The 26,930-nt window shown below is 54.4% G+C and overlaps 1 protein-coding gene across 6 annotated transcripts in view; it reads right to left on the bottom strand.

Annotated features, from left to right (window-relative positions):
- Positions 1-26,930, bottom strand: part of DPH1 (diphthamide biosynthesis 1) — a 47,695-nt gene that overhangs the window by 4,913 nt on the left and 15,852 nt on the right. For 3 of the 6 annotated variants that reach the window (XM_028707932.2, XM_028707936.2, XM_028707935.2), the window contains 8 exons: positions 21,861-22,015; positions 18,122-18,243; positions 12,693-12,761; positions 8,688-8,844; positions 6,766-6,866; positions 5,641-5,719; positions 4,903-5,037; positions 176-1,955 (listed from right to left, as the gene is read on the bottom strand). In XM_028707932.2, coding sequence (XP_028563765.2) covers positions 1,836-1,955; positions 4,903-5,037; positions 5,641-5,719; positions 6,766-6,866; positions 8,688-8,844; positions 12,693-12,761; positions 18,122-18,243; positions 21,861-22,015 — 938 coding nt within the window. In that variant the 3' untranslated portion in view covers positions 176-1,835. Of the gene's footprint in view, positions 1-175; positions 1,956-4,902; positions 5,038-5,640; positions 5,720-6,765; positions 6,867-8,687; positions 8,845-12,692; positions 12,762-18,121; positions 18,244-21,860; positions 22,016-26,930 lie in introns of those variants that run through there. The other 3 variants (XR_013390927.1, XM_077919862.1, XM_077919863.1) reach the window with 3 other exon arrangements.

The raw sequence follows: 26,930 nt of genomic DNA, 5'->3' as shown, positions 1-26,930 counted from the left end.
AAACTGTGATGAAGTGTTTTGTGGGGACAAATCACAAAGTTAAAAAAGTGATTGTGCTGATTTTGGTAGTGGGCTGCATGTGCAGGATATCTGCTGGAGGGGCACCCCCCCCCCACCCTATACATAAAATCCTGCAACACAAGCATCCCACCCCAGCAGTTTCTCCCAAGACATGTTCCTGGATTATTTTTATGACTGATTTCATTTCTATACCGCTTCATATTTGTAAGAAAAAGTTCTCAACCTGCATTAAAATACCATACAGAACATTCCAAAATAGAACTTGACAGAAGAAAATTCTATATAGAACATACATTTAAAACAACATAATTAATGGGAAACAGCAATATTATCTTAAAAGACGTCAAAATAAAACATTATAAAGGAAGGTCAAGGATGGAATACACATTTAAAGCAGTGCAAAAGGGAAGAGAATAAAATATATTGTCATAAACATGGATTGACAGTAAGCAGAGATAGATGAAACACTCCCTCCATTTCGTAGTGCAAGGGCTCCAGAGCTGGAAGTTTGGGGATAAACCAGGGTTTCTCAAATGTTTGGGGGCCCCTGGCACCTTGGTTCCATAAACTCACCCCAGTGCCCCCTGCCCTATCCCATAAAAGGTAAAGGTACCCCTGCCCGTACGGGCCAGTCTTGACAGACTCTAGGGTTGTGCGCCCATCTCACTCAAGAGGCCGGGGCCAGCGCTGTCCGCAGACACTTCCGGGTCACGTGGCCAGCGTGACAAGCTGCATCTGGCGAGCCAGCGCAGCACACGGAAGCGCCGTTTACCTTCCCGCTAGTAAGTGGTCCCTATTTATCTACTTGCACCCGGGGGTGCTTTCGAACTGCTAGGTTGGCAGGCGCTGGGACCGAGCAACGGGAGCGCACCCCGCCGCGGGGATTCGAACCGCCGACCTTTTGATCGACAAGTCCTAGGCGCTGAGGCTTTAACCCACAGCGCTACCCGCGTCCCGCCCTATCCCATAAACAATAGCAGTTTGCATGACCCACTACAGAAGATAACAAAATGAAAACGGCAATGATTCATTGTACATTTATTTCAAAAAAATAAACATAGGCAAAAATAAATATATGCTCCCCTCTAATCATGTGCTTCAAAGAATATTGCATGAAAAATAGAAATATATGTATATTTGGAAACATTTTTAATTATTACCAAGCATAAAGTGTTGTCTTCAAGGAGAAACGCTTGAAAACTCTTTTACGCATTCCAATGGTGGAAAACATAAGGGAGAAGGAAATTTATAGCATATGGTTTGTACTCGCCAAACAGGCACAAACCTTCACCTACTACAGACGTACGGTAACCAGTTTATAAGAAAATCGATAGCTATTACCAATAATTGGCCATCTTGGGACGACGCAGAATTGTAAATGCAAAGAAACGTCCCCAAAGGAAAACAGCTTTGAAAGTGGTAAGAGCAGTAAACCTTTAAAAACGAAGCGAGGAAAAAGTTTCACTCGAGCTTCTAGTCTGGTCAATCGCAAAACAGCGGCGCATGAGCTCGGAGGGGCTTCCTCCAGCGCCCCCTGCCCCCCCTTCCTCTTATCACCCCTAGGTGATCCCACCGCCCCCCAAGAGTTAGTCCCACACATTTGGGGAGCCACTGGGCTAGACTTTGGCCCCCACACTGCAGGGCAGCAACGGCCGCTTGCCCCCTTGGAGGCGCATCCTCTGGGCTTGGCTGGTGTTTGTGCCCCAGAGTGCCAGCCCTGCTGTTGCTCAGGGGTGCTGCCAAGCCGGTTCTGTGCCCGACAGCTCAGTGTGGTCCCAGGACCCGCCTGAACCCCCCAGGTCTGGCGCGGAGCCTCAAGGCTGAGGGCTGGGCAGCAGCACCTCTTCCTTCTTCTCCTTCTCCTCCTCCTCTCGGCAGTCGCAGCGCCCACAGGCTTTCTTCTCGGGCTGGAGCGTGGCCTTGGCCGGGATCACCTGCAAGAATTGGGCAACACCTGAGAAGCTGAAGGGGCCGTGGCAAGGTCCCAGCCCTCATGGTTTTGAGCTGAGGGCGGATCTAAACAGGAACACGGGAAGCTGCCTTGTCAGAGAGTACAGAGTCACTCTAGAAAGAAATGCAAGGTTCCAGTCCTCAGGGTTGATTTCAATAGGAACTCAGGAAGGTCCCTTTTACTGACTATTAAGTACAGTGGTACCTCGGTTTAAGAACAGCCCTGTTTACCAACTATTCGGTATAAGAACTCTGCAAAACCGGTAGTGTTCCGGTTAGCAAACTTTACCTCGGTCTACGAACGGAATCTGAACGGTGGAAGGGCACCGACGGCAGGAGGCCTCATTAGGAAAAGCGCACCTCGGTTTAAGAACGACTTTGGTTTAAGAACGGACTTGTGGAACAGATTAAGTTTGTAAACCGAGGTACCACCGTACTGCTAGATCCAGCATACATTTTGGAAAGCTATTTTTCTGGTATGTATCTGGATACTCCATTCAAGATGGAACGCTCTCTCCCAAGAGACTAGGGCCCTGTGGGACTTGACATCTTTCTGCAAGGCCTGCGAGACAGAGCTGTTCCACCAGGCCTTTGGCCAGGGCACAGTCTGACCCCCCTCCTTTGGTAATCCTCACAGAACTCTAGCCCATAGAATTGATTTTAGAATGAATGGATCTTAGAATGTATTTCAATTAATCGATTATTTTTTATGTAAACTGTGTTATTTTTACTGTTGTTAGCTGCTCTGAGCCCGGCTTTGGCTGGGGAGAGTGGGATATAAATAAAATTTTATTATTATTATTATTTTATTAAGATCATCATAACCAAATTTTGCATGGTGCTTCCCAAGACTAAGGATCAGCCTTTCGCCTGTGTTTGGATACCATCGGACGCCATCAGACTAAGACCTGGGAGACCCCAGGGTCCCAAATCCCTTCCCTCGACCATGACACTCACTGGGTGACTTTGGGGGCTGGTCACTGCCTCTCAGCCAAGCCTCACAGGGTTGTGGTGGGGAGTATACAAGGAGGGCAGAACTGTTTACACATCACCACGACTTCCTTGGGAGGAAAAGGTGGCATACAAATGCAATTCAACGCATTTTGATCCAAGAAGGGGGGCCGGGTCTCTCCCAATTTAGCCACTGATTTTGTGGGATGGGGTGTTCTTAGACTTCCTGAGCAACATCAGGAATGAGGTTGATAGCTATTAAATAGATTCACAGAATCAAAGCATAGTAGACTTGGATGTGATCCCAATCTCATCTAGTCCACCCCTTCTGAGCCGCCCTGAGATCTTATAAATCTAATAATATACAAAATAACCCCCCTGCAATGCAGGGATCACAGCCAAAGAACTCCTGACGGGGGGCCATCAAACCTCTGCTTAGATTGCCCATTGCACATGAAGCGGTCATGGTGGAAGCCAGGTCTGGTGTTAGCAGGGAAGGTAGAACAGAAAAAACTGATCCAAGAACCGTGAGGATCTAGGACTCCTGGGTCCGCTCTCTGGCTGCGCCTTCGCTGCACTAATGCAACTCCCACTATATGGAAAACAGTTCACCCAAAGCGAGAGGCCCCCCCACCCTGACTGGCCGCTAGGGGGAGATGCCACCCTGCAAGTGAAGCACAGAGAGCCGAGTGCGAGAACCTGGGAAAGGAACCGCAGAAATGGGGCTTCCTTCTGCAGCTTCAACCCAGCAAGCAGGACAAGGGACCTGAGGCCTGTGTGTCCCAGTTATTAAGCCACAGGCGTCACCCCAAGGGAAAGAGAGGGATCTTGATAGACAAACATAAAGGGCAGGGCTACCGGTGAGATGGCTACTGACTGCCATGGTCCATCTAGCCCAGTGTTGCCTACACTGACTGGCAGCATCTCTGCAGGGTTTCAGGCAGGGAGTGTTTCTTTCAGCCCTCCCTGGAGATGCCACAAGTGGGGACTGAACCTGGGACCTTCTGCACTCAAAGCAGGTGCTCTTTGCCACTGACCGAGCCTTCCCCTCAAGAGCGCGGAGAGCGGCTGCCAGCCAGAGCTGACAGTGCTTGGAGATTGAACTACAATACAGAAATTGGGGGGGATCCAACCCTGAGCTGTGAACCAGGAAGTCCCACTTCAAATGCTATGATCTCTTTGGGTCTCCGTTCAGCCCCCTGCTCCCCCCTGAAATTTGGGAGATAAAGTGAATAATGCTGACCTCCTGCTCTTGTAAGGGGTGGGGAACCTTACGTGGCCCCCACACCTCTCTCTCTGGCCCCCAAAGTCCCCCCCGGCTGCACCCTCCTCCAGTGGTCTAGCTGCAAAGGTGCCCCATGTCTGCTGCCTAGCCTGCGGGAAGAGAGGCTGAGGGCTCCTGTCCAAGGATAAAGAGGGCTATTTGCTGCCCCCCCCTTTTGCTTCTTGCCCCACCCACCACTGGCGTGCGGCCCTCAGGAAACTCTGCAAGGGAATGCGGCCCTCCGAGCAGACACGCTTCCCCACCAGGGATTGCAGTTTCAAAACGCGCACGAAAGCACTTTGCCGCTGGTTATTACTGTGAATTACTATGAATTGACTGAATTGCATCAATTGTTTTGATGAGTCCGTTGCTGTTTGCTTTATTTATTTATATGCTGCTGTGTTTGATATTATAGAGATCGCAATGCCTTTTTAAAAAAAAAAAACTAATGCTGTTGCTTCGCGCTCAACATTTGCTGCTGGAAAAGCAGAATACAGATCCCCAGTCAGATCAAATGATGAGAACCGGGAGGCCTTCAAAAGCCCCACTTCCTGCATTGCAGGGGGCTGGACTAGAGGACCCTTTGAGGTCCCTTCCAACTCCACCCTTCTATGAAACAGAAGTGCCAGAGTGCAAGGGCTCCTGTGCCCAGGAAGAACCCCTGCCCCACTCCCTGTCTGTATGCAAAGCCCCCCAAGGGCTGCCCTGCCCCTCACCTCCTCCTCCCGGCTTCCCCTCTGCGGCTGGCGGCTGCTGCTGTGGTTCACCGTCCAAGGCCCCAGCGACTGGCTGGCGTAGAAATCCATGGGGTACGTCTCTTGCCACTGGACCTGTTGCAGAGCCACGGCGGCCTGAAAAGAGGGCAAGGGCGGGGGGGGGGGGGTGTCAAGATCCTGGTGGCTCCAGACCCTTCCCTGACTGGAGGGGCTTAATAATAATAATAATAATAATAATAATAATAATCTATTACTTATACCCCGCCCATCTGGCTGGGTTTCCCCAGCCACTCTGGGCAGCTTCCAACAAAGTATTAAAATACAGTAGTCTGTTAAGCATTAAAAGCTTCCCTAAACAGAGCTGCCTTCAGATGTCTTCTAAAAGTCTGGTAGTTGTATCTGGTGGGAGGGCGTTCCACAGTGCAGGTGCCACCACCGAGAAGGCCCTCTGCCTGGTTCCCTGTAACTTGGCTTCTCGCAGTGAGGGAACCACCAGAAGGCCCTCGGAGCTGGATCTCAGTGTCCAAGCAGAACGATGGGGATGGAGACGCTCCTTCAGATCTACTGGACTGAAGCCGTTTAGGGCTTTAAAGGTCAGTGCCAACACTTTGAATTGTGCTCGGAAACATACTGAATGCTGTTGTGGTTTGGGCTGCGGGTTCAAGGCCCAGGGAATGATGGGAGGCAGGAGTCCAGCCACCTCGGATTGGAGGAAGGTGGATGCTATCGTTGGCTCACCTCGTAGGGCGTGAGGAGAGGTCTTCCGAAGGCCTCCCCCCAGTCGATGGAGAGCCTGGGACAAGCCACCTGGACCCACCTGCAGGAAGGAAGAGGAAGAGGGGCTGTAGGGCAAGAGGGCAGGGTGCCTGCTTGGCATGCAGAAGGACCCAGGCTCAATCCCCAGGAAGAAAAGGTCCCAAATGGGCCAAATCCGCCCAGCTAGGAAGGCGAGACCTTAGGCCAGCCAGAGTCTCTCAGCTTCTCCTACCTCACAGGGCTGCTGGGAGGACGAAAGGCCCAGCAAAGATTTGCCTGTTCCAAGCCTGCTTTGGGTTCATTTGCTGCTGGGATTTCCAATATGGTTTATTTAATGCTTGCTCTGCATTTTGCTCCATTGCGTATGGAGTTCATGTTATTGGAAAGGCAAGATGACATCTTTTAATTGCCGTATTTTTCGCTCTATAACACGCACCCGACCATAACACACACGTAGTTTTTAGAGGAGGAAAATCCGTAGGCCTGCCACCCGTAGGCATTCCCTCCATAACACGCACAGGCATTTCCCCTTACTTTTTAGGAGGAAAAAAGTGAGTGTTATGGTGGAAAAAATACGGTATTTCAGAAAAGGCAAGTGCCTGTTTGTTTGTTTTTTAACTGAAAATTTCATTGTTTTATTCCTTTCTGAGGTTTTTGGGGGTTTATTTTACAGTCAAGCAAGATTTGGATTTTTTAAATGAAATATATAAGCGAACAAATCTTTGCTTGCCTGGTGGACTAGAACCTTGGCTTTGCTTTTAAAAACAGAAAAGCAGCTTGCCCAATGACAGGGTCCTGCCACCACTGTTCTGGGCAGGGCGGCTGAAATTCCCCAACAAACAATGAAACGGGGGAAGAGGAGGCCTCAGGTGTCCCAGTGTGGTGCAGGGGTCAGAGTGTCAGACAAGACCTGGGAGAGACCAGGGTGCGAATCCTTCCACTTAGCCATCAAGCTCACCGGGTGTCCTTGGGGGCCAGTTGCTGCCTCTCTCACCCTCACAGGGTTGTTATGGGGATTAAATGAAGAGGGGGAGCAGAACCAAGAACGCCAAAGAGGGGAGAGGAAGGGGGGGTGTCTTCTGACCCACGGCTCCCATCGATACTCACGCCTCAACATCGGGGAACAGCTGCAGTTTGCCAGGGAAAATCTCCGAGAGCAGGAGGCGGATGTAGGGGCGCCCCAAGGACTGGAGGGTGGACTCCAAGTGCTGCAGACAGGGGGGGGGGCACGGAGAGAAGAGAGGTTGAGACCCAAGACGGAGCCTTAATGGTGGTGGCACCAAACATGTCTCCCCTGCAAGGAAGGTCTGCCAGGCTCCTTCTCTCTTTGTCTGCAGAAAAACCTATTCCAGCATGCTTTTCCTTTACAGTCGTACCTTGGAAGTCAAACAGAATCCGTTTCGGAAGTCCGCTTGGCATCTGAAACGTTTGAGTTCCAAAGCGCGGCTTCTGATTGGAGCTCCTGCAGCCAATCGGAAGCAGCGGAACCTGTGTCAAACGTTCGGGTTCCAAAAATAGTTCGCAAACCGGAACAGTCACTTCCAGTTTTCGATTGTTTGGGAGTCGGAACATTAGGCTCCCAAGGAGTTCGGGAGCCGAGGTAAGAGTGTATTTTATATACACCACTTATTTACCATCGTCGCGAAGTGGCTTATTTTAGCTGAAGGATCCGGTTAACGGCCCTCCTGAAAGGGCCCCCTGAGTCCAGCGCCCTGACCGTGGCCAACCAGGCACTCCAAAGGGACCTGAGCACTTGAGCAACTCTCCACTGTTTGGTCCCCATTGCTTGGTACACAGAGGTAGACTGCCCCTGGGTGTGGAGGTTCTGCTATCACAGCAGGCCTCCAGTTGGACCTGTCTGTCTAGTCCAGCCTCCTGCCTTTACCATGGCATTCAGAAGCATCGCAGCCTCTAACACCTGCCCTCTGCCCCCATCCCAGCTAAGAATGTAATAAGAACTCTGTACGAGGACAGGAGCTGGCCAGGGGGGAATGGAGGCTGGGGGAGGACAGGACTTGATCTCTGTCGCTGGAGGGCTCCTTCACAAACGATGGTTCTATGGTTCTGTTGATTTATTCCTTGCCCTCCACCCTAAGATCCCAGGGCAGGTGACAGCATTAACAACAACCCTGAAACAACACTTTAGAACAACTTAAAAAGGTAAAAGGACCCCTGACCATGAGGTCCAGTCGCAGCCGACTCTGGGGTTACGGCGCCCATCTTGCTTTACTGGCGCCAGTGTCCAGCTTCAAGGTCATGTGGCCAGCAGGACTAAGCCGCTTCTGGCAAATCAGAGCAGCGCACGGAAACGGCGTTTACCTTCCCGCCAGAGTGGTACCTATTTACCTACTTGCACGTTGACGTGCTTTCGAACTGCTAGGTTGGCAGGAGCAGGGACCGAGCAACGGGAGCTCACCCTGTTGCGGGGATTCGAACCGCCAACCTTCAGATCGGCAAGTCCTAGGCTCAGTGGTTTAACCCACAGTGCCACCCGCGTCCCTTTTAAAACAACTTACAATGGCAGAAAACAGGTGGGCCCTAAAAATATACACCTTGTGTGTCAAAAGCCAGAGCAAAGAAGGGCACCTTTGACATTCTCCAAAAGCTGGACAATGAAGGCGCAGGACGCACCCCAGTCAGCAGGGAGTTCCACAGCTCATTTTATTCCTAAAAGTATTGGCATACTGCTCTATCATACAAAAGTAAAATAAAAATAAAACCCACGTCAAAGTGGTTTATAAAAAGATAAAACCATACAAGAGAACCACAACATGTTGGAAGTTTTGCAGCCTCCCTGGGTGGCTCTGCCTGGCTGCGCCGTATCCTCGAACTCAGGTCCTCGAACTCTATTTCCCTGGGCGGAGAGGGGAGAAGCAGCGAATGCAGGAACCAGCCTGCTGCACCCAAGGGAGAAATCCAGACGCATTGCTCCGCCCATGTTTGCTCCTGGCCCGGCCCATTACCCCCCCCCCCGGGCTGGAATCCCCCCCTCCACCGCCAGAGGAGGGACAAGGCAGGGAGCAACTCACTTCCAGGATGGCCGGGGACCCCTGGCGCCCCAACGTCCCCAGGATGAGGCCCCACTTTCCGGCACGAGACGCCTCCCGGATGGCTTCCTTCCGCGTCCTCTGCATGCGCTCGTGGCCGTAGTGCTCCTGCGAGAAGACCTTGCTGTAGGGGTCATACCTGCAGAGAGGGGGGCAGGGGAGGGGTCAGAGGCTGGTAGGGAGGGACGCCCACCTCAGGAGAAAGGAAAGCCGCAGGCCCTGAACTCAGGCAGGCAGCAGCTCCCACCCACGGCATCCCCCCATGCGCTTCCCACAGGGGCCAAGCGCAGAACGTGGCGTCCTCTATGCACACCTGAAGGTGCCTGATGCAGAGTCAGGCCTTGGGGTCTGGCTGGCTCAGGGCTGCCCACACGGACTGGCAGCAGCAGCAGCAGCTCTCCAAGATGTCAGACAGGAGGTTTCTCCCATCGGAAGATGCCCCTGGGGACTGAACCTGGGGCTTTTCTGCGGGCAAAGCTCTGCCACTGAGCCCAGGGCCCTTTCCCTTCAAAAAACAAAAGAGCCAAGACGCTAGTCCTCATGATTAAAGGGGCTGCTTCAACAGGAAGCCGCCTTTTGTCTGGGACAAACAGCTGGAGAATGGCTGGTGCTGCGCTCAGGTCCTGCTTGGGAGCTTCCTGTCGGCCACCGTGAGAAGAGGACGCTGGGTCTCTGCTGAGTTCCCTTTGGCCCAACACTGCAGGGCTCTTCTGACGTCCTTTGGGCTCTGTACATGCTCAAAGAGGCAGCGCGGCACCATGGTTAGTGCGCTGGACAAGGACCTGGGAGAACAGGGTTGAAATCTCCACTTGGCCATGAAGCGCACAGGGTGACCTTGGGCCAGTCACCATCTCTTAACCTAGCCTCCCTTGCAGGGTTGTAGTAATAATAATAATAATAATAATAATAATAATAATAATAAATTTATTTATATCCCGCCCTCCCTAGCCGAAGCCGGGCTCAGAGTGGCTAACAACAATAGTGAGGTTGTAGTGAGGTTGAAATGGGAGGAGGAGAACCATGAGGTTCTTGGAAAACAAAGGTGGTATATTAATATTAATAATAATAATAATAACAACAACCGCAGCACCTCCCTCTAGCTTTTATCACATCTTTGGAATGGGAGGCAATTGTACTAAAGGGACGGGGCTGCACCTGGTGGGGGATTTTGTGTGGGTGTTGGGGGGAGCACGCCCCCCCCCCCCGGTTTTCCGCCACCCAGCAGAGCACCCTCTAAAGTTTACCCCTCTCCCATCCGAAATCTAAACATTTTGACAAGCACCTCCAGAAATGTGGGTCTCCCATTACGCCCCCCCCCGACCGCCCTTCTTCTGGAGGCAGAGAGGGGCCATAAAACGAGGCGATGATGAGCCCTGCTCAGAACCGATGAAATATCCGCCGCTCGGCTGGGACCCGGCCTGCCCACCGCCCAAATCTGAATTCCTGAGCAGGTCGTTTGTTAGCGGCAGGCAGGGGGGGACGGCAGCTTTATGGGGCAGAGAGGCGGCCCAGCCCAGGCGCAGCTTGATTAAAATTCCCTCTGCCAAGCCGGGTAACAAATCACCCGTTTTCCAGGGAAGCGGCGATGGGGAGAGAGAGCGCAGCGGAGCGTGGCCGCCTGCGGAAATCAGGCCTTTCCTGCTGGGGGGGGGGGCAGGGAGAGGGTTGGCCATGGCTACTGGCCAGGATGGCTAGCTGCAAGGGCAGGAGGAAGGACGGGATGAGCCACGGGCCCGATCCTTTAGGCTCTTGCGTGGGAGGAGAGGGTGGCCCATGGCTACTAGCCAGAAGTCGCAGCAACCGGCCTTGCCGCCTCCAGCAGAGGAGGCAGGAGCACAGCCGTCGCGGCCAGAAAGGAAACAGGGAGCCAAGCTGAGTGTTGGTCAGGTATAAGGAAGAACTTTGTTAAACTGTGGAACTCCCTTCCACTGGAGGTACGTGATGGCCACCAACCTGGATTGCTTAAAAAGAGGCTTGGACAAATTCAGGGAGAAGGAGGGCTACTAGCCAGGATCGCTCTGCTCTGCCCTCTTCTGGAGACCAGTTTCTGGAAACCACAGGAGGGGGAGAGTTGCTCTTGTGTTCGAATCCTGCTTGCGGGTTTCCCTTTGGCAGCGGCGTAGCGTGGGTTGTCAGCACCCGGGGCAAGGCAAGTAATTTGCACCCCCTAACCCCTAACCTGCCGCCGCTGCCAGCTTCTTCTTGCTGCTGCCTGGGCTGGGGTATTTACGGTAAGGTAGCCACGGCGGCGGCGGTGGGTCCATGTCAGGTGATCTGAGGCGAGTTGCCGCTGGCGCTGCCGCCCAAACGACGCCGCTTGCCCGGAGGAGGAGGGCAGAGAGGCGAGGAAAATGCAACATGGCCCAGCAGCTGCAGCAGCGGCGGCGGGGCTGTGAGGAGGGGCTGCCTGGCGCGCCCTCCGCAGCCCTGACGCGCGGGGACCGCGGCGAGCGCTGAGAGCCGCTGCCAGCTCGTCGGTTCCGCGAGACATGGGGCTCTGCTACAGCCTGCGCCCGAGGCTCTTCGGCGACTCCGGAGGCGGCGAGCGCGCCCCCCCAGATGTTGCACCCGGTGCGGCCGGCCCCCTCTGCACCCCCCACGCTACGCCACTGCCCTTTGGGGCATCCAGTTGCTATCCCAGGTGGGCCACTGGCCTGATTCAGTCGGCTCCTTTTCTGTTCTTAGCAGAAGGAAGGTTCCCTCCCCACACGCAAACTCCCTCTTCCCCAGCAGAAGGTGGACGTTTGCCTTCCTGTTTGCCTTCTGGTAATCACTGTTTGCCGTCCTTCCTGCTCAGCCCAACCTTGAATTCCCAGGCTGGCCTTTAACAAGATTGTTCCGCCCATTTAGCGGGAAATCAGCCCGCACGGAGGGGCTGCGCTGGGGTCCTAAGGAGAGCGGATGGCGAGGGGCTGGGGTGGGAGCAGCCAGCAGGTGTTGGGGGGCCCAGGGTTGAAGAGGGTGAAGGGTGGGGCGCACAGGACTGGGGGTTTTGGTCTATGACGTGCCTGGCGGGGGCTGATGGGAGTTGTAGAGCCAGGGGCTCCAGGCTGGTGGAGGCTGAGAACGTGGTCCTCTGCGCTGACCACCTCCTAATCAGGCCAGCCCAACGTCTGCTCCTAAAGCCCCCTGCAAATTAAAGTTTCCATAGCAAGGAAGGCACTTTTACAGAAGTGGAGAACCACATGGCTGTGGATGAATATGGCCTTCAAGGCCTTTTTGGCCCCCAAGATGCTTTTTCCAGGCCACGCCTCCTCCCTAGGCATGCCTTCTATATCCAAGTCACACCTCCCTCCTTTGCCACACCCTCTGTAGGCCACGCCTCCTCCCATGCCACACCAATCTCCAAGCCACACCTCCTATCTCCAAGCCACGCCTCCTCCCAAGCCACGCCTCCTCCCTAGTCACACCTATCTCCAAGCCACGGCTCCTCCCAAGCCACGCCTCCCCCAAGCCACACCTCCTATCTCCAGGCCACGCCTCCTCCCTAGTCACACCTATCTCCAAGCCACGGCTCCTCCCAAGCCACACCTCCTATCTCCAGGCCACGCCTCCTCCCTAGCCACACCTATCTCCAAGCCACGGCTCCTCCCAAGCCACGCCTCCCCCAAGCCACACCTCCTATCTCCAGGCCACGCCTCCTCCCTAGCCACACCTATCTCCAAGCCACGGCTCCTCCCAAGCCACGCCTCCCCCAAGCCACACCTCCTATCTCCAAGCCACGCCTCCTCCCTAGTCTAACCTATCTCCAAGCCACGTCTCCTCCCAAGCCACGCCTCCCCCAAGCCACACCTCCTATCTCCAGGCCACGCCTCCTCCCTAGCCACACCTATCTCCAAGCCACGGCTCCTCCCAAGCCACGCCTCCCCAAGCCACACCTCCTATCTCCAGGCCACGCCTCCTCCCTAGCCACACCTCCTATCTGCAGGCCACACCTCCCTCCCCAGCCACTCCCTGGACCCCCAGCCCCTGCCCCCCCTCCAATACCTGTAGGCAGGAATCCCTGGGTTGGCGATCATGATGGACTCCAGGTGGAAACGGCCGTCTCCCAGGTAGCTGGAAACGGAAAGGAAAGGTAAGGAGAAGAGTCCTGGGCATCTGCCAAGGGCATCTCCAGGTAGGGCTGGGAAGACCCTGCCTAAATCCCTGGAGAGTTGCTGCCAGCCTGTGCCTGAGGGAGCTGCCTGCTGAAGCAAACCCTTTGTTTAGAATCATGAGGACTAGAATGCTGCACTCTCTGCTTAGGTGGCCCAATGGTCTGACTTGGTGGCAGCCAGTCAAAGGGGGGGGGGGTTCCCAGAGCTCCACAGAGCCAATGGCAAGAAGGGCCACCAGGCCGCCTTCTACCCCAGACCCCCAAGAAGGGAGGGGGGTCTGAAAACAAGCCCCTCTGGGTACCCACTGTCTCAGGCCCCGAAGAGGGTCCACCATTTGTTCTGAAGGAAAGTAAGGACAGTGGCCCATCTAGTCCGGCATCCTGTTCTCACACGGCCACCCAGATGCCCCAATGCAAAACTCCCAGGCAGGATTTGAACCCAAGAGCCCTGTTCCCTTGTGTGGTTTCCAGTAACAGGGATCCAGAAGCATTTCTGAGCAGAGCCATCCTGGCAGGGAGCCCTCCAGAGCTCTTTCTGCCTCCATCCAATCCTCTTCCAAAGCCATCCAAGGGGGTGGTCCTCACAGCCTCCTGTGGCAGGGAGTTCCACAGTTGAACTGCGCTGTGCAAAAAAAAGGACTTTCTCTTATCTGTCTCGAATCTTCCAAAAGGAACCTGGCTTGCACCAATCCGGCTTTCTCCAGAGGCCCCCCTCCGTGCCGCTCAGGCTGCTTTCCTCCAGACTCTCTCGCTGCTCCTGCTAACGCTGCATTTTCATTTTTAAAAATGGATCGTGCTTTTCCGTTTGCTATTACACCTTGATGTTTTCGTTGTGCAAAAACATATCTTTCTTTTTTTTTAGTATAAACACGTAAACACAATCTGGCTCTTTGTTACTGCGCCCTGTTTGTTTTGCCAGCAAAACGTTCTTTCCAAAGGCAACGGGGGACGCAGGTGGGTAGACTGCTTCTGAACATGGAGGTACCATTTCACGCCAATGAAGCAAGACCCGTTTACTCTCCAGAATGGACCTTTGACTTTTTATATAAAACAAGGAGGGGCAGCCTGTCGAAAACACACACGGACCCCACCTCCAAGATGGTGGTGGATTTCAACTCCCCGCAGCCAGGAGGACCAATGGTTAGGGACGGTGGGAGGTGGAGTTCTGAGAGATGAGGCCAAAGGGGGCCCATCTGGTCCCGTGTCCTGTTCTCACAGGGGCCCAATGCCCCATAGCACCTTGGAATTGAGGTAGACTGCCTCTGCACCTGGAGGTTCCATAAGAACAACACCAGAAGAGCCAAAACGGGTCCAATCCAGCCCAGCATCCTTCTCCGCCAGGGGCCAGCGAATGCTGCCAGTCAGAGCAGGTGCGGCTGAGCTACATGGAGCTGGCTGTGCGCAATTATGGCAGCTTCTTTTGTCCCTGCTTAAATCACACCTTTATTTGGGACCATGAGGACTAGATGCTTGGGTTCTTTTCTTTAAGAAAAGGGACACAGCTTAGCAGGCAGAAGGTTCCCGGTTTGACCCCCGCTGGCATCTCCAGGTAGGCCTGGCAGAGAACCCGCTCCGAAAGCCTGGAGAGCCTATGCTGCCAGTCCGTGCAGACGGCACTGAGCTGGATAGTCCTCCCTGTGCCAGATTCTCCACCCTGTTTCCTCCCCAGGACTCGCACCCAGCACCCCCGTCCCCAGCAAGAGCGCCCCTGGGAGAGCCAGGACGGGTCCTTAGCGAGGGAGACGTCTCCGCTTCCCGTTGTAATCAGATTCCGAGTCAGCAATTACATCTCAAACTCTTTCGTTCGGCTGCCCTAATGGAGTGAGGGGTCGGAAAATGAATCCGGACAGAAAACCTGACTAGATTTTTGCCTTTAATTGTGGAATGACATTTCGGAGGATCAAAGCTAATTTGCCTGCTTTCTTTGAAAGCGTCCGCCCAAGAGACGGGCAAAATAATTACTGAGCCTGAGCCAGTCACGGAAGCAGCACCCAGGGCAGGGGAGGGGGCCGAGGCGAGGAGGGTCTGTCGCCCCTCCGAAGCCCCATTTGCGGAACGAGGGAGAAGCCCTCCAAAGCCTCGGAGGGTGAGGAGTCAAAAGCAGGTGGAAGGTCTGCGAAAGGGATGGGATGGATCTGCGGAACTCATGGCTACTGGGTGCTGCTCTTCTCTTGGGAAACTGCAGTGTGGCACAGCAAGCTGCCTGAGGGTGGCTGACCTGTCACTCTCCAGATATTGCTGAAGGCCCCTGCTCCGAATGGCCCCCTAGCCTGTGGGGCCGCTGGTGAGAAAAGAAGGGAGCTGGGAGCTCACAGATTAGCCACCCCTGGGCTCAAAAGCAACATTTCGGTGGCTGACTGCAGGGCCTGTGTCTGTCTCTCAGCCTGGTCTACCTCACAGGGTCGTCGAGAGGATAAAACGAGGAAAGGGGTGAACCTTGATTTGACGAGGCGAGATAAAAACCAAATAATACATAAAATACATTTTACAAATGTAACAGGAGACAGAAAAATCCTTCTCCCATCCGACCCGGGGATGGAGTTAAAGAACGTCCACCCTGTCGGCCGATAAACCGTCCCGAGAGGTCGCCATGAAGGTTAAACTCTGCACGACTGACCCTTTGCAAAAATGGACCCCCTGCAGGCATCACCAACAGGGCGCCCTCCTGATGGGACTACAACTCCCATCAGCCACTGCCAGGATAGGGGGTGCTTCCCATCAGACACAGAGCAAGGCAATCTATGCTGGCAGCGCCTGATGGGAGTTGTAGTCCACAGCCAAGAGTCACCTCCGTTGCCCCACCCGACAAAAGCATGCGGCCCCCAGGAAGCTGCTCACCAGGGAATGTGGCCCCTGGGGGGCAAAAGGCGAGCCCTCCGACCAGAAGAAACAGAGGCTTTGGCACGCTGTGGGGTCCAGAAGGAGCCAGAGCTACTCATCACTCTCTAAATCCCGAGACGTAACCCTCCGAGTGGCCGTTGGCGGTACGAGGTCCCGCTCCGGCGAGCGCCATCCATCAACGCCGGAGACTCCGCAACGGCACCTAATAGTTGACGTGCGCCTTCCTTGCTGCCAAATTTAATTAAATTTGGAGGGACGCTCAGGAGCGTCGCTGGATGGATCCAGACCGCTGCGTCTGGTCTGGCAGCCTCTCTCCAGAGATTTGGGGAGGGGTCATTCCCAGCCTCACCCAACAGATGTCAAACAGAGACCCCCTTTTGCCCCCCAGAGTCTCAGGGCGTCTTATAAGACCCCGAAGCACCTCTCCTCCCCAAAGATGCCCCTCGGATGCTGCTCTGCGCTTGGCCAGGGCAGAGACACAACGGGGAACCTCCCTGGAGGACAGGCCCGCCCTGTGGCGCCAGCCTCAAGAGCAAGCAGCAGAATGGCGCCCGATACTTAGAGGCAACCCTCCATCTGTTGGTGGAAGGCAGCCACCAGGACAGAACTGTGCATCACACAGAGGTACAGCGGGCTGCCTCCTCTGCCTCCGCATCTCCTCTTCCTGCTGCTGCCTGCCCTGACTCACAAGGCAATCTAGTCGCTGGTCCCCATCGGGAGCAGCAGAGTTCAGCTTTCAGGGGGCTGGACTAGAGGACCTTGCGGGGTCCCTTCCAACCCCACAATTCTGTACGTCTCTGAACTCCTAGGAAGGCGGCCCCAACCTGGCTGTGCTTGTGAACAGGACTATCCCAAACCTATCCAGCTCCCCCGGGAGGAGGGGAAACTGGGGGAGGTTGGCCACAGTGGCGGCAAAAAACCCTCCATCATTTTGGTTGGGGGGCTGGCCAGAAAAGCCCCCTCCCCTCCCTGTCCACCCCCTCTCCTCCCAGAGTGGGGGGGGCGTTATTTATTTCCCTCTGTCTCCCTGCTGCGCCGTTCACAGCGCATTAAGCATTTCCATTACCTCTCATAATTAGGTGTGCGGGAGGCAGGGGCCGGCTAATTCGCTGTCCTTAAAGAAAATTAATGGGGTTGCCGCATCAGGCCCAGAGTCGTCTGTCTTCCCCCAAAGTGCCATGTTCTCTCCCCCCCCCCCCCCGCACTCTCTCTCTCTCTTGCCCCACATTTGGGGGGCAAAGTCCCAGCCAGGCCTTCCACAGACAGGAGTCAATCCAGGACCAAAAGGTGGATGGCAGAAGCAGCCAGAACTTCTCAAAAACGTCCGTCAAGATTTCCAGACGTCACACGGGGGTTCTGTGGGGTTCTGCAGGCCGAGAGGCACCACAGTCTATGGGCATGGGGCTTGCAAATATGCCCCCCTCCACCCCACTGATACCTGGCCCCTGGGACCTTCCCCGGCCCCCACCCATAGGACATTGCCGCCACCAGCCAAGCTTTGTGAAGCAGCATTCCTGAAGCTCCCAACCCAAAGGTCAAGGGCGAGGCACTCTGCATCTGCTCAGAGGGCCCCTTCTCCTTTGTCCCTTCAGCTCGGAGTTGAGTCAGGGCAGGAAACCTGAGCCCCCGATCCCATTAGGGATGCTGCGGGAGGTTAACCCAGATCAATTCCCCCAGATGAACTATCCCACATGATTTCTGGGTCCTGCGAGATTCTCCATAGCACAAAAAGGTAGAACCCACAAGACTCATCTCTTGAATTACGGCACGAAAACTGCGTGGAACTCGACCATTGCCCAGAAAATAGCCCGTAACGTCTGAGTCACAAAAGGAAAAGAACCCGTGCGAAACGCACTTGCCTACACAGTCATACCTTGGTTTTTGAACAGCTTAGTTCTCGAACGTTTTGGCTCCTGAACGCCGCAAACTCGGAAGTGACTGTTCCGGTTTGCAAACTATTTTTGGAAGCCGAACGTCCGATGGGGGTTCCGATTGGGTGCAGGGGCTTCCTGAATCCAATCAGAATCCGCAATCAGAATCCGGTTTCCAAATGTTTTGGAAGTTGAACGGACTTTCGGAATGGATTCCGTTCGACTTCCAAGGTATGACTGACCGGAAAAGGGACAGAGGAATAGGACCCTTTGAGGACCCAGATACGGCTAGGCTCACCTGCATAACGGAGACACAGCTCAAGGCTGACTTTTTGCATTTGTGTGTGACTTTTGGCTGAGCATTATTGCAGTCTGTAAAACGTGGTCCGTAATACCATTGATCTTGCCAAACCATAGATACATGCATCTTCCTCTGGCCCAGATGCAACGAAACATGTCTCTCCTGCATCGGCCTCTAGAGCCACAGCTGCAACCCTCCAGTGATTTTACTTCAGCCCCAAAGGCACCCATGTCCAATGTGTCCCATCACATCTATCTAGCCAAGAGCCCCGATCCCAAGCAATGCCCACGCGAGGGGTCCTACTCACATGATGGCATCCGTGGCCTGGGCCAGGCGGGGAGCTGTGCACCCCAGCAGCTCCCCGGGCGAGAGAGGTTTGCACTGCGGGGTGCAGATGGAGTAGTCGGCTTGGAGCGCCTGCCGGGCGGCCTGTCAAGGGGGCGGGAGGGAGGAGGACGCAGAAACACAGGGGCTGAGATTAATAACGGTTGTTCTCACCAGTGTCAGTACATCTACACCCCAACTTAAGGAGTTTCGCAATATAAAATCAACACACCAAACCACCTATCAATGCAGAGATATTGTCAAAGGAAGAGACCTCAAATTATTATCTTGGCAGCTCAAATAGTTGCTTGTGACTCAACAGGAAACAGCCCAAAATCTGACACTGGGAGCTTGGTACCACCAGTTTTGGAACAGAGCAATAATGGAGGAAATAATGGATTCTGACGAGGACTAGAGCTTCTCGGCACCTTTAATATGGCTTGTCCTTCCGTTCTTACAAATGCAACAGAATGATCCTTTTCAAGGCGACCCTCAATCCAAGGCTGCCAAATCTGGAACCAAACTGGATCCTCAGATAAATGCTGGCATTCTTCACTTGGACTTCCTCATTTTAATCCACCTGCAACTGTACACATTCTCCCTGCCTGTTTCATGGCTTTGATTCCCATCATTCCAATTTTGTCCGTTGCCCTAACCGTTCTCTCCTTTTATATACGTTATAAAAATCAAAAGAAAAGGGACTTGACCGGGAACACACACACACACACACACCCCAAAGACGTGAAAAATCCTAAAATTACTTTTGAGAGCTCCAGTTCCCCAAAGCTGGGTCCACGGCCATCATCCTGACCGAGAAAGAGAGGTGCTCTGGAGGCTCAGCACCACGATGGATGGGAGCTGGGTACACGACTGTCACGTTGTGTGACGAGGAGGACTCCACCCCCCCCCAAATAAAACCCAAAACGTCACCCCTGGGAACCGGGCCGGGCCACGTGGGGCTCGGCAAGGCATCAATTAAAAGGGCAGGCGTTGCGTCCGCCTCCTTAACGCTCCAATGCTGCCGTGTTCAGACGGCTCAGGCGCCCGGCGCCCATCCATCTCTGCCCACCCAGGCGCTCTGCAAGCCCTGCTGGGACCCCTCCCCGCCTGCCACCCGCTTTGTGATGCTCGCTGGGGCTGTCTTGGGTGACAAACGGGGATGTGGTGAGAAAAGCGGCAGACAGGAGCTCAGACAGTCATCCCGGGATGTTAGAGAGCTCGCCGATCCAGCCAGTTAAAAAACGGGTTTCGGAGAAAGCAGGGAGCAGAATCATATGAATGTAGTTGGATGGGACCCCCCATGGTCATCCAGTCCAGCCCCCTGCAAGGAAGGAATCGCAGCTGAAGCATCCCTGGGAGGTGGCCGTCCAGCTTCTGGTTAAAAACCTCCAAGGGGGGTGTTACGGAAATTACAAGGGGGGCCCCCACATCTTTAAAGTTGTTCAATGTTACAAATATTATGCATAAATGTATCCTTTCGACTAGGGACGCGGGTGGCGCTGTGGGTTAAACCACAGAGCCTAGGGCTTGCCGATCAGAAGGTCGGCGGTTCGAATCCCCGCGACAGACTGAGCTCCCGTTGCTCGGTCCCTGCTCCTGCCAACCTAGCAGTTTGAAAGCACGTCAAAGTGCAAGTAGATAAATAGGTACCGCTCCAGCGGGAAGCTAAATGGTATTTCCATGCGCTGCTCTGGTTCGCCAGAAGTGGCTTAGTCCTGCTGGCCACATGACCCGGAAGCTGTATGCTGGCTCCCTCGGCCAATAAAGCGAGATGAGCGCCGCAACCCTACAGTCGGTCACGACTGGACCTAATGGTTAGGGGTCCCTTTACCTTTACCCTTTCGACTTGACAGTTCAGGGAAGTTACCAAGCTTTAACAATCATATAAAATCAACTCCTTTGCCAGTTCCCTCCATTTCAACACTATTTTGCCCTTGGGAAAAACGACCCTTTTCCCTTCCACTTCCCCAAGAGAGGACATGTATACACACCTCCTACCCCAGGAAGTGCCCAGAGGTGACAATTGCTGAGCTGATTGTTGGCCAAGGAAAGCCGAATCCCATCACCAGACTTGCCAAGGGGTCCAGACATGCAAGTTCTATTGTACTTTGGGTGGTGGGACTTCAGAGGTGTTTGCCTATGCTAATCTTATACCTGAGTCTTGCCCTGACATGTCTGCTAATGCTACCAAGGACTTGTCTGGACATGTTTGCCAAGGTTAAACTAGTGTAACCCCTGTCTACCCCTCCCCTTTTGTGACATGTCAGTGATGCTGTACGAACTGTATTCTGGGATATGGTGGGAAAGTTTTAAAAGTCTTTGTCACCCCATCCTTGGGGTTCAAAATTTGCTCTTTGAACCTATCACGCAATAAACTTTGTTCTACAGCTATTGGCTCCATTTGGCTGGACTCCTTCCTTTATTCCGCAGGGACCCGCGGGCTCTGCCCGACCAGCTGGGGGACTGAGCAGCCTCACACTTGTTTTTTCCGTAACACTGGGGAAAAGGCTTCCCTGGTGTGGCTCTTCAGGGTCTCCACAAAGCATAGGGGGCCCCCTGTACCCTGAAATTCCAGCACCATGCAAGGCAGGTGAGACACGGAGCCATCTTCAAATATCGGAAGGGAGATGGAGGAAGGCTGCTTCCTGCCGCTCTGTGAGGGAGGACCTGAACCAATGGATTCAAATCACAAGAAAGGAGATTCCGACTCAACATCAGGAAGAACTTTGTGCTCGAGAGTGAGACGGTCTCCCTCGGGAGATGGTGGCCTCTCCTTCCTTGGAGGTTTTTAAGCAGAGATTGGATGGCCATCTGTCAGGGATGCTTTAGCAAAGATTCCTGCATTGCAGCGGGTTGGGATAGATGACTTTTGGGTACCATTCTATGATTCTACAATCTAGTCCAGGGATCAGCAAACTTTTTCAGCAGGGGGCCGGTCCACTGTCCCTCAGACCTTGTGGGGAGGAGGACTATATATTTTGGGGGGGGGGGGAATGAGTGAATTCCTATGCCCCGCAAATAACCCAGAGATGCATTTTAAATAAAAGGACACATTCTACCCATGTAAAAACACGCTGATTCCCGGACCATCCGCGGGCCAGATTTAGAAGGCGATTGGGCCGGATCCAGCCCCCGGGCCTTAGTTTGCCTACCCATGATCTAGTCCGTCTTCCTTTCCCCAATGGGAAGCCCCCAAACAGGGCCTGGGCGCAGCAGCAACCCTCTTGCCCTTGTAATTCCCAGTACAGTGGTACCTCAGGTTAAGTACTTAATTCATTCCGGAGGTCCGTTCTTAACCTGCAACTGTTCTTAACCTGAAACACCACTTTAGCTAATGCGGCCTCCCGCTGCTGCCGTGCCGCCGGAGCACCATTTCTGTTCTCATCCTGAAGCAAAGTTCTTAACCTGAAGCACGATTTCTGGGTTAGCGGAGTCTGTAACCTGAAGCGTATGTAACCTGAAGCATATGTAACCCGAGGTACCACTGTATCTGGTGTTCGGGGACATCCACCCTCCCACAGCGCTGACACAGCCTAGCCCTGGTGGCTAGAAGCCACGGACATCCTCACTCTCCTCCATGAATAAAGAGGAGCCCACCTTTAAAGCCACCAGTGGCTCCTGCAGAGGAGAGTTCCACAGTTTAACAATAAGCTGTCCGAAGAAGGATATGCAGGCAAGACTCCCAGCGCACACAATATTGTGATTTATTTCCCTATTCTTACCTGCAGCGCCGAGACGAACTGGACGGTGCTGACGAGGGCCAGCGCAGCCCCTGCAGGGAAGTTGAAGCGCAGGGTCTCCACAAAGTGTGCTGTGTCAATCTTGATGTCCACAAAGACGTAGAGCATCTTCACTCCCTGCGTGGAGTCGATGGGAACTGGAGGGAGAGGGCAGAGAAAATGACAGGGCGTGTTTTTGGGGGGCGGGCACCAGGGAGAGAAGCACGCTGATCCTCCATCCAACAGATTTCAGGTCTCACCCCATTAAGATAAACTTTCTTACTCAGCAGCAAACCCCACCAGCCCAAGGCGGGGAGATCCCACACCGCCACAATCGCAACATGCTCAAACGCTGGATGAAAGAAGTGGGAAAGTGTGACTTCCCTGCTGCCCAGTCCCAGCAAAATGAAAAAGACAACAACCTCCATCAGGTTTCTAGCCCATGTAGAAGGAGCGTCTCCACCCCCATCGTTCTGCCCGGATGCTGAGGTCCAGCGCCGAGGGCCTTCTGGCGGTTCCCTCACTGCGAGAAGCAAAGCTACAGGGAACCAGGCAGAGGGCCTTCTCGGTAGTGGCACCCGTCCTGTTGAACGTCCTCCCATCAGATGTCAAACAACTATCTGACATTCAGAAGACATCTTAAGGCAGCCCTGTTCAGGGAAGTTTTTAATGTGTGACATTTTAGTGTATTTTTGGTCTCTGTGGAAGCCGCCCAGAGTGGCTGGGGAAACCCAGCCAGATGGGCGGGGTACAAATAATAAATAATAATAATAATTATGATGATGATGATGATGAGGGGTGCAGGGAGAGCCAAGCAGAGCAGGAAAGTAGCTCTGGCTACCCAGCCACCGCTGCAAAAAGCACATCCGCACAGACGCTGACTCCGGCCCCTTTGCAGGTCGAAACACAGAGCAGAAAAGCATAATAATGAAGAATGAATTGCTGGCTGCGATTCCTGTGCTGCAGGGGGCTGCACCCTTGGGGTCCCTTCAGTCTCTACAATTCTATGATTCCGTGATTCCTTAATGCATTTAATGGTTCTACCGAGGGAGACGCTGGCATAAAGACACCAGATTGCCAAGAGAGGGGACTCCCCACGACTCAAGGAACTGGGCATTCCACACCTTCCAGGAAGAGACGGATTCTCCTCCCCAAACTGCCCATCGCACAAAGGGATTTCATTCCAGAAGGAGCACCTCCCACCGCTCCTCTGCGTGAGTGGCTGTTCTGCGACAATGGAAAGCCATTTCCGCCCCTGTCCTTGCAGTGGGTGCGACTTCAGCATCCCTCCCAACATGAGAGAATTGCCTGCCCTCCGAGGAGGCTGAAAAACCACCACCTCCTGAGGGAGTCCGCTCCACTGTCTCTACATTCAAAATCCTCTGGAACTTTTCTTTTGGTGGGGGGTCCCTCCTGGCCCCCGTCTTAGCCAAAGGAACGGGAGCCCACTCAAAAATTTAAGCACAGAGACGCAAGCCATGCCAAAGCCGTGCCTCCACCTGTCATGCATTCTTTATCTGCACTTCCTGCATTGCAGGTGTTATGTAGTGTAGTTTCACCCTGGGCCAACAGGGGGATACTGTATATAGTTTTCACTCAGGTCTGTAGATAGTTTTCACTCAGGTCCGCGGCAGTTATTTTAGGCGGGAACTCTGGGCTGTTGTGGTTACAATGTGACAGCCGGCTGCCTATAAATACAGGCCGGCTGAGCTGTTCACTGTCAGTTCTATTCCAGCTTACCATAATAAAGAGCTACTTGAAGAGATCGCTGTGCCGGCTGCTATGTCAACCCACGACTTAACACTGGCGACGAAGGTGGGATGGATGGACATCAGAGCACAGCCAGATGCGGCCAGCCTCTGAACTGAGCTGAATCACTGAGCTGAATCACAGAGCGAAATCACTGAGCGAAATCACTGGGCAGAACCCGTTCAGAGCTGACTGTTCTGGCTAGAGCACTGTGTTCCATCCATCGCCCTTCACGCCGGCATCGGAATCATGGCTTCACTTGTGCCTCTACCGCCGTTTGCGCCAGCCTCTGAATCATGGGACTCCTACCTCGCTCGGTTCGACTGCTACCTCCAAGCCAACGAACTGACAGCAGTATCACAGGATCGGAAGCGGGGCCTATTCCTCAGCCTCTGTGGGCCTGAGGTGTTTGAGACGGCCCGAGCGTTGGTTGCGCCTGAAGCAGTCCAGGCATCACCATGGGACACGATCCAAGAGAAGCTCCGCAACCACTACGCACCAAAGCCGTCCAAGATTGCTGCCCGCCATGCGTTCTACCACAGGAACCAGGCAGAGGGGGAGTCAATCAACAACTACACCACCGCCCTGCGACAGGCTGCAATGCACTGTGAGTTCCGAGACTTAGACGATGCCCTGATGGATCGAATCGTCTGCGGGGTCCGGGACATCCATCTGCAACGGCGTCTCCTAGCCAAGCCAGACCTCACGCTACAGAAAGCCATTGAGGAGGCTGTGGCCTCAGAAGCTGCTGAACGCTCCGCTCAGGAGATCCGCAAGTCCAGCAGCCTGCGTCTTGCTAGGGAGCCCGTTCCGGTGCATCATGAAGAGGCCAGCAGTGAGGAGGCATCCTCCAGTGAAGACGATGATGTGCACCAGACAAAGCGGGAGCGCAGGAAGTTCCAACAGAAGTCCAAGGGCCAACCGGAATGTGCTGGCTGCGGAGGCAACCATTCCCGTGCCAAGTGTCGATTCAGAGACGCCATCTGTAGGAGGTGTTCCAGAAGGGGCCACATCGCTAAGGTCTGCCGATCGGCTCCGTCTGACACCCCCCCTTCATCGACTCGCAAGTCCAAGTCTTCACTCCAGTCTGCCAAGGAAAGTTGTTTCGCTCTCACCAACTGCCGCTGCCCGTCTGGAACCACGATTGGCCAAACCGACTCGCCTACGAGACGCAAGCTGAACGTCACGGTGCTCATTGAAGGAGCTCCATGTGACATGGAGATCGACACCGGGTCTGCCCTGTCCATCGTGTCATGGAGCACCATCAAAAGACTGGTACCCAGAGTGTCCAAAAGGCAACTCGACTCTCACCGCGTACACCTGAGAGACTACCAGGGAAACGACGTTCCCGTGGTAGGCGTTGGCCGGTTCCGGATCGCCTTCAAGGATTTTTCGGGCCTGCTCCGGTTGGTGGTGGTCGAAGGTCAGCGGCCAAGCCTCCTAGGGCTAGACTGGTTTGATGCCCTCGGCCTGGAAGTCACCGGCATCAACTGCATCTCTAACGCAGAGACTGAGGGTCTGGTCAAAGACTTTGCCGAGGTTTTTGACGGCACCTTGGGCCAATATACAGGTACGCCCATCTCCTTTAGCCTGGATCCACAAGTCGCCCCCATCAAGCTAAAGCCACGCCGGGTTCCCTTTGCTCTCAAGGCTAAGGTGGACGAACAACTGGACAAACTGATCGCCCAAGGAGTTTTGGAGCCGGTTGACCACGCAAAGTGGGAAACCCCCATCGTCACGCCTGTCAAGCCAGATGGGTCGGTGAGAATCTGCGCTGACTACAAGTGCACGATCAACAAGGCACTTCAGCAGCACGCTTATCCGGTTCCTGTTGTCCAACACCTGCTGCATTCCCTGGGTGAGGGTAAGGTCTTCGCTAAGCTGGACCTTGCCCAAGCCTATCAACAACTGCCAGTCGATGATGCCACTGCTGAAGCCCAGACGATCGTCACCCACCGGGGGGCATTCCGTTGCCGCCGGTTGCAGTTCGGGGTGAGTGTGGCTCCTGGCATCTTCCAAGGCCTTATGGAGCGTCTCCTGCAAGGGCTTCCGGGCGTGGTACCATATTTTGATGACGTCTTGGTGTCTGCAGACTCACACCAGCAGCTGTTCGAGCGCCTCCGTGCCGTGCTGACCAGGTTCCAGGAGGCCGGGCTCAAGGTAAAAAGGGAGAAGTGCCAGATCGCCGTTCCACAGGTAGAGTTCCTGGGCTATCTTATCGATGCCTCCGGTCTTCATCCAACCACATCCAAGATCCGCGCTATCCAGCAGGCCCCCACTCCAAAGAACAAAACGGAGTTGCAGGCGTTCCTGGGGCTGCTGAACTTTTATAACATGTTCCTGCCCCACAAAGCCACAGTGGCTGAGCCTCTTCACCGACTCCTTAGCACTAAGACGCCTTGGGCCTGGGGTCATCGGGAGACGGCGGCCTTCAACGCGGTCAAGGCTCTCCTTTCTTCGGACAGTGTGCTGGTACAGTACAGTGAATCCAGGCCGCTGGTCCTTGCCTGCGACGCCTCACCTTTTGGCATCGGGGCTGTCCTTAGTCACCGTTTTCCAGATGGAAGAGAAGCACCGCTCGCCTACTTTTCCAGGACACTATCTCCGACGGAACGGAATTACAGCCAGCTCGACAAGGAGGCATTGGCACTTGTGGCTGGAGTGAAGAGGTTTCATGAATACCTCTATGGCAGGACTTTTGACCTCATCACTGACCACAAGCCACTCCTGGGCCTCCTCGCCGGTGATCGTCCAACTCCACCGGTCCTCTCACCACGCATGCTGCGATGGACTGTTTTCCTGGCTGCCTACCACTACCGGCTCATCCACCGCCCGGGGAAATCGATGGGCCATGCCGACGCCCTCAGCCGTTGCCCTCTTCCAGCATTTGTGGAAGACCCGGCTCCAGCTTCATCGCTCCTTCTGATTGAGGATCTTCCGGCAGCGCCTGTGTCGGCTGCCACTGTGGCCTCCGCATCTGCCCAGGATCGCACCATCAGCCGGGTGCTCAACTGGGTGTGGAGGGGGTGGCCACAAGGGCCCTTTGCATCGGAGTTCCAGCCCTTCGCAACCAGACAACATGAACTCTCAGCTCATCGCGGCTGTCTGCTGTGGGGAGACCGCGTCGTGATTCCCCAGGGACTCCGTCAGCGCGTCCTGGAGGCTCTGCACGTTGGCCACCCGGGAATTGTCAAAATGAAGGCGTTGGCTCGGTGTTACGTCTGGTGGCCTAATATGGACGATGCCATCACTGCCTGGGTGTCCGCCTGTCAAGCGTGCCAGGAGTCGAGGCCTGCACCACCGGCAGCTAAGGGATACACGTGG

This window comes from Podarcis muralis, chromosome 15 (assembly GCF_964188315.1).
Source record: "Podarcis muralis chromosome 15, rPodMur119.hap1.1, whole genome shotgun sequence".
In the NCBI taxonomy this organism is placed as follows: domain Eukaryota; kingdom Metazoa; phylum Chordata; class Lepidosauria; order Squamata; family Lacertidae; genus Podarcis; species Podarcis muralis.
The sequence above is the reverse complement of the archived record's forward strand: the minus strand, read 5'-3'. Positions and strand labels throughout refer to the sequence as shown.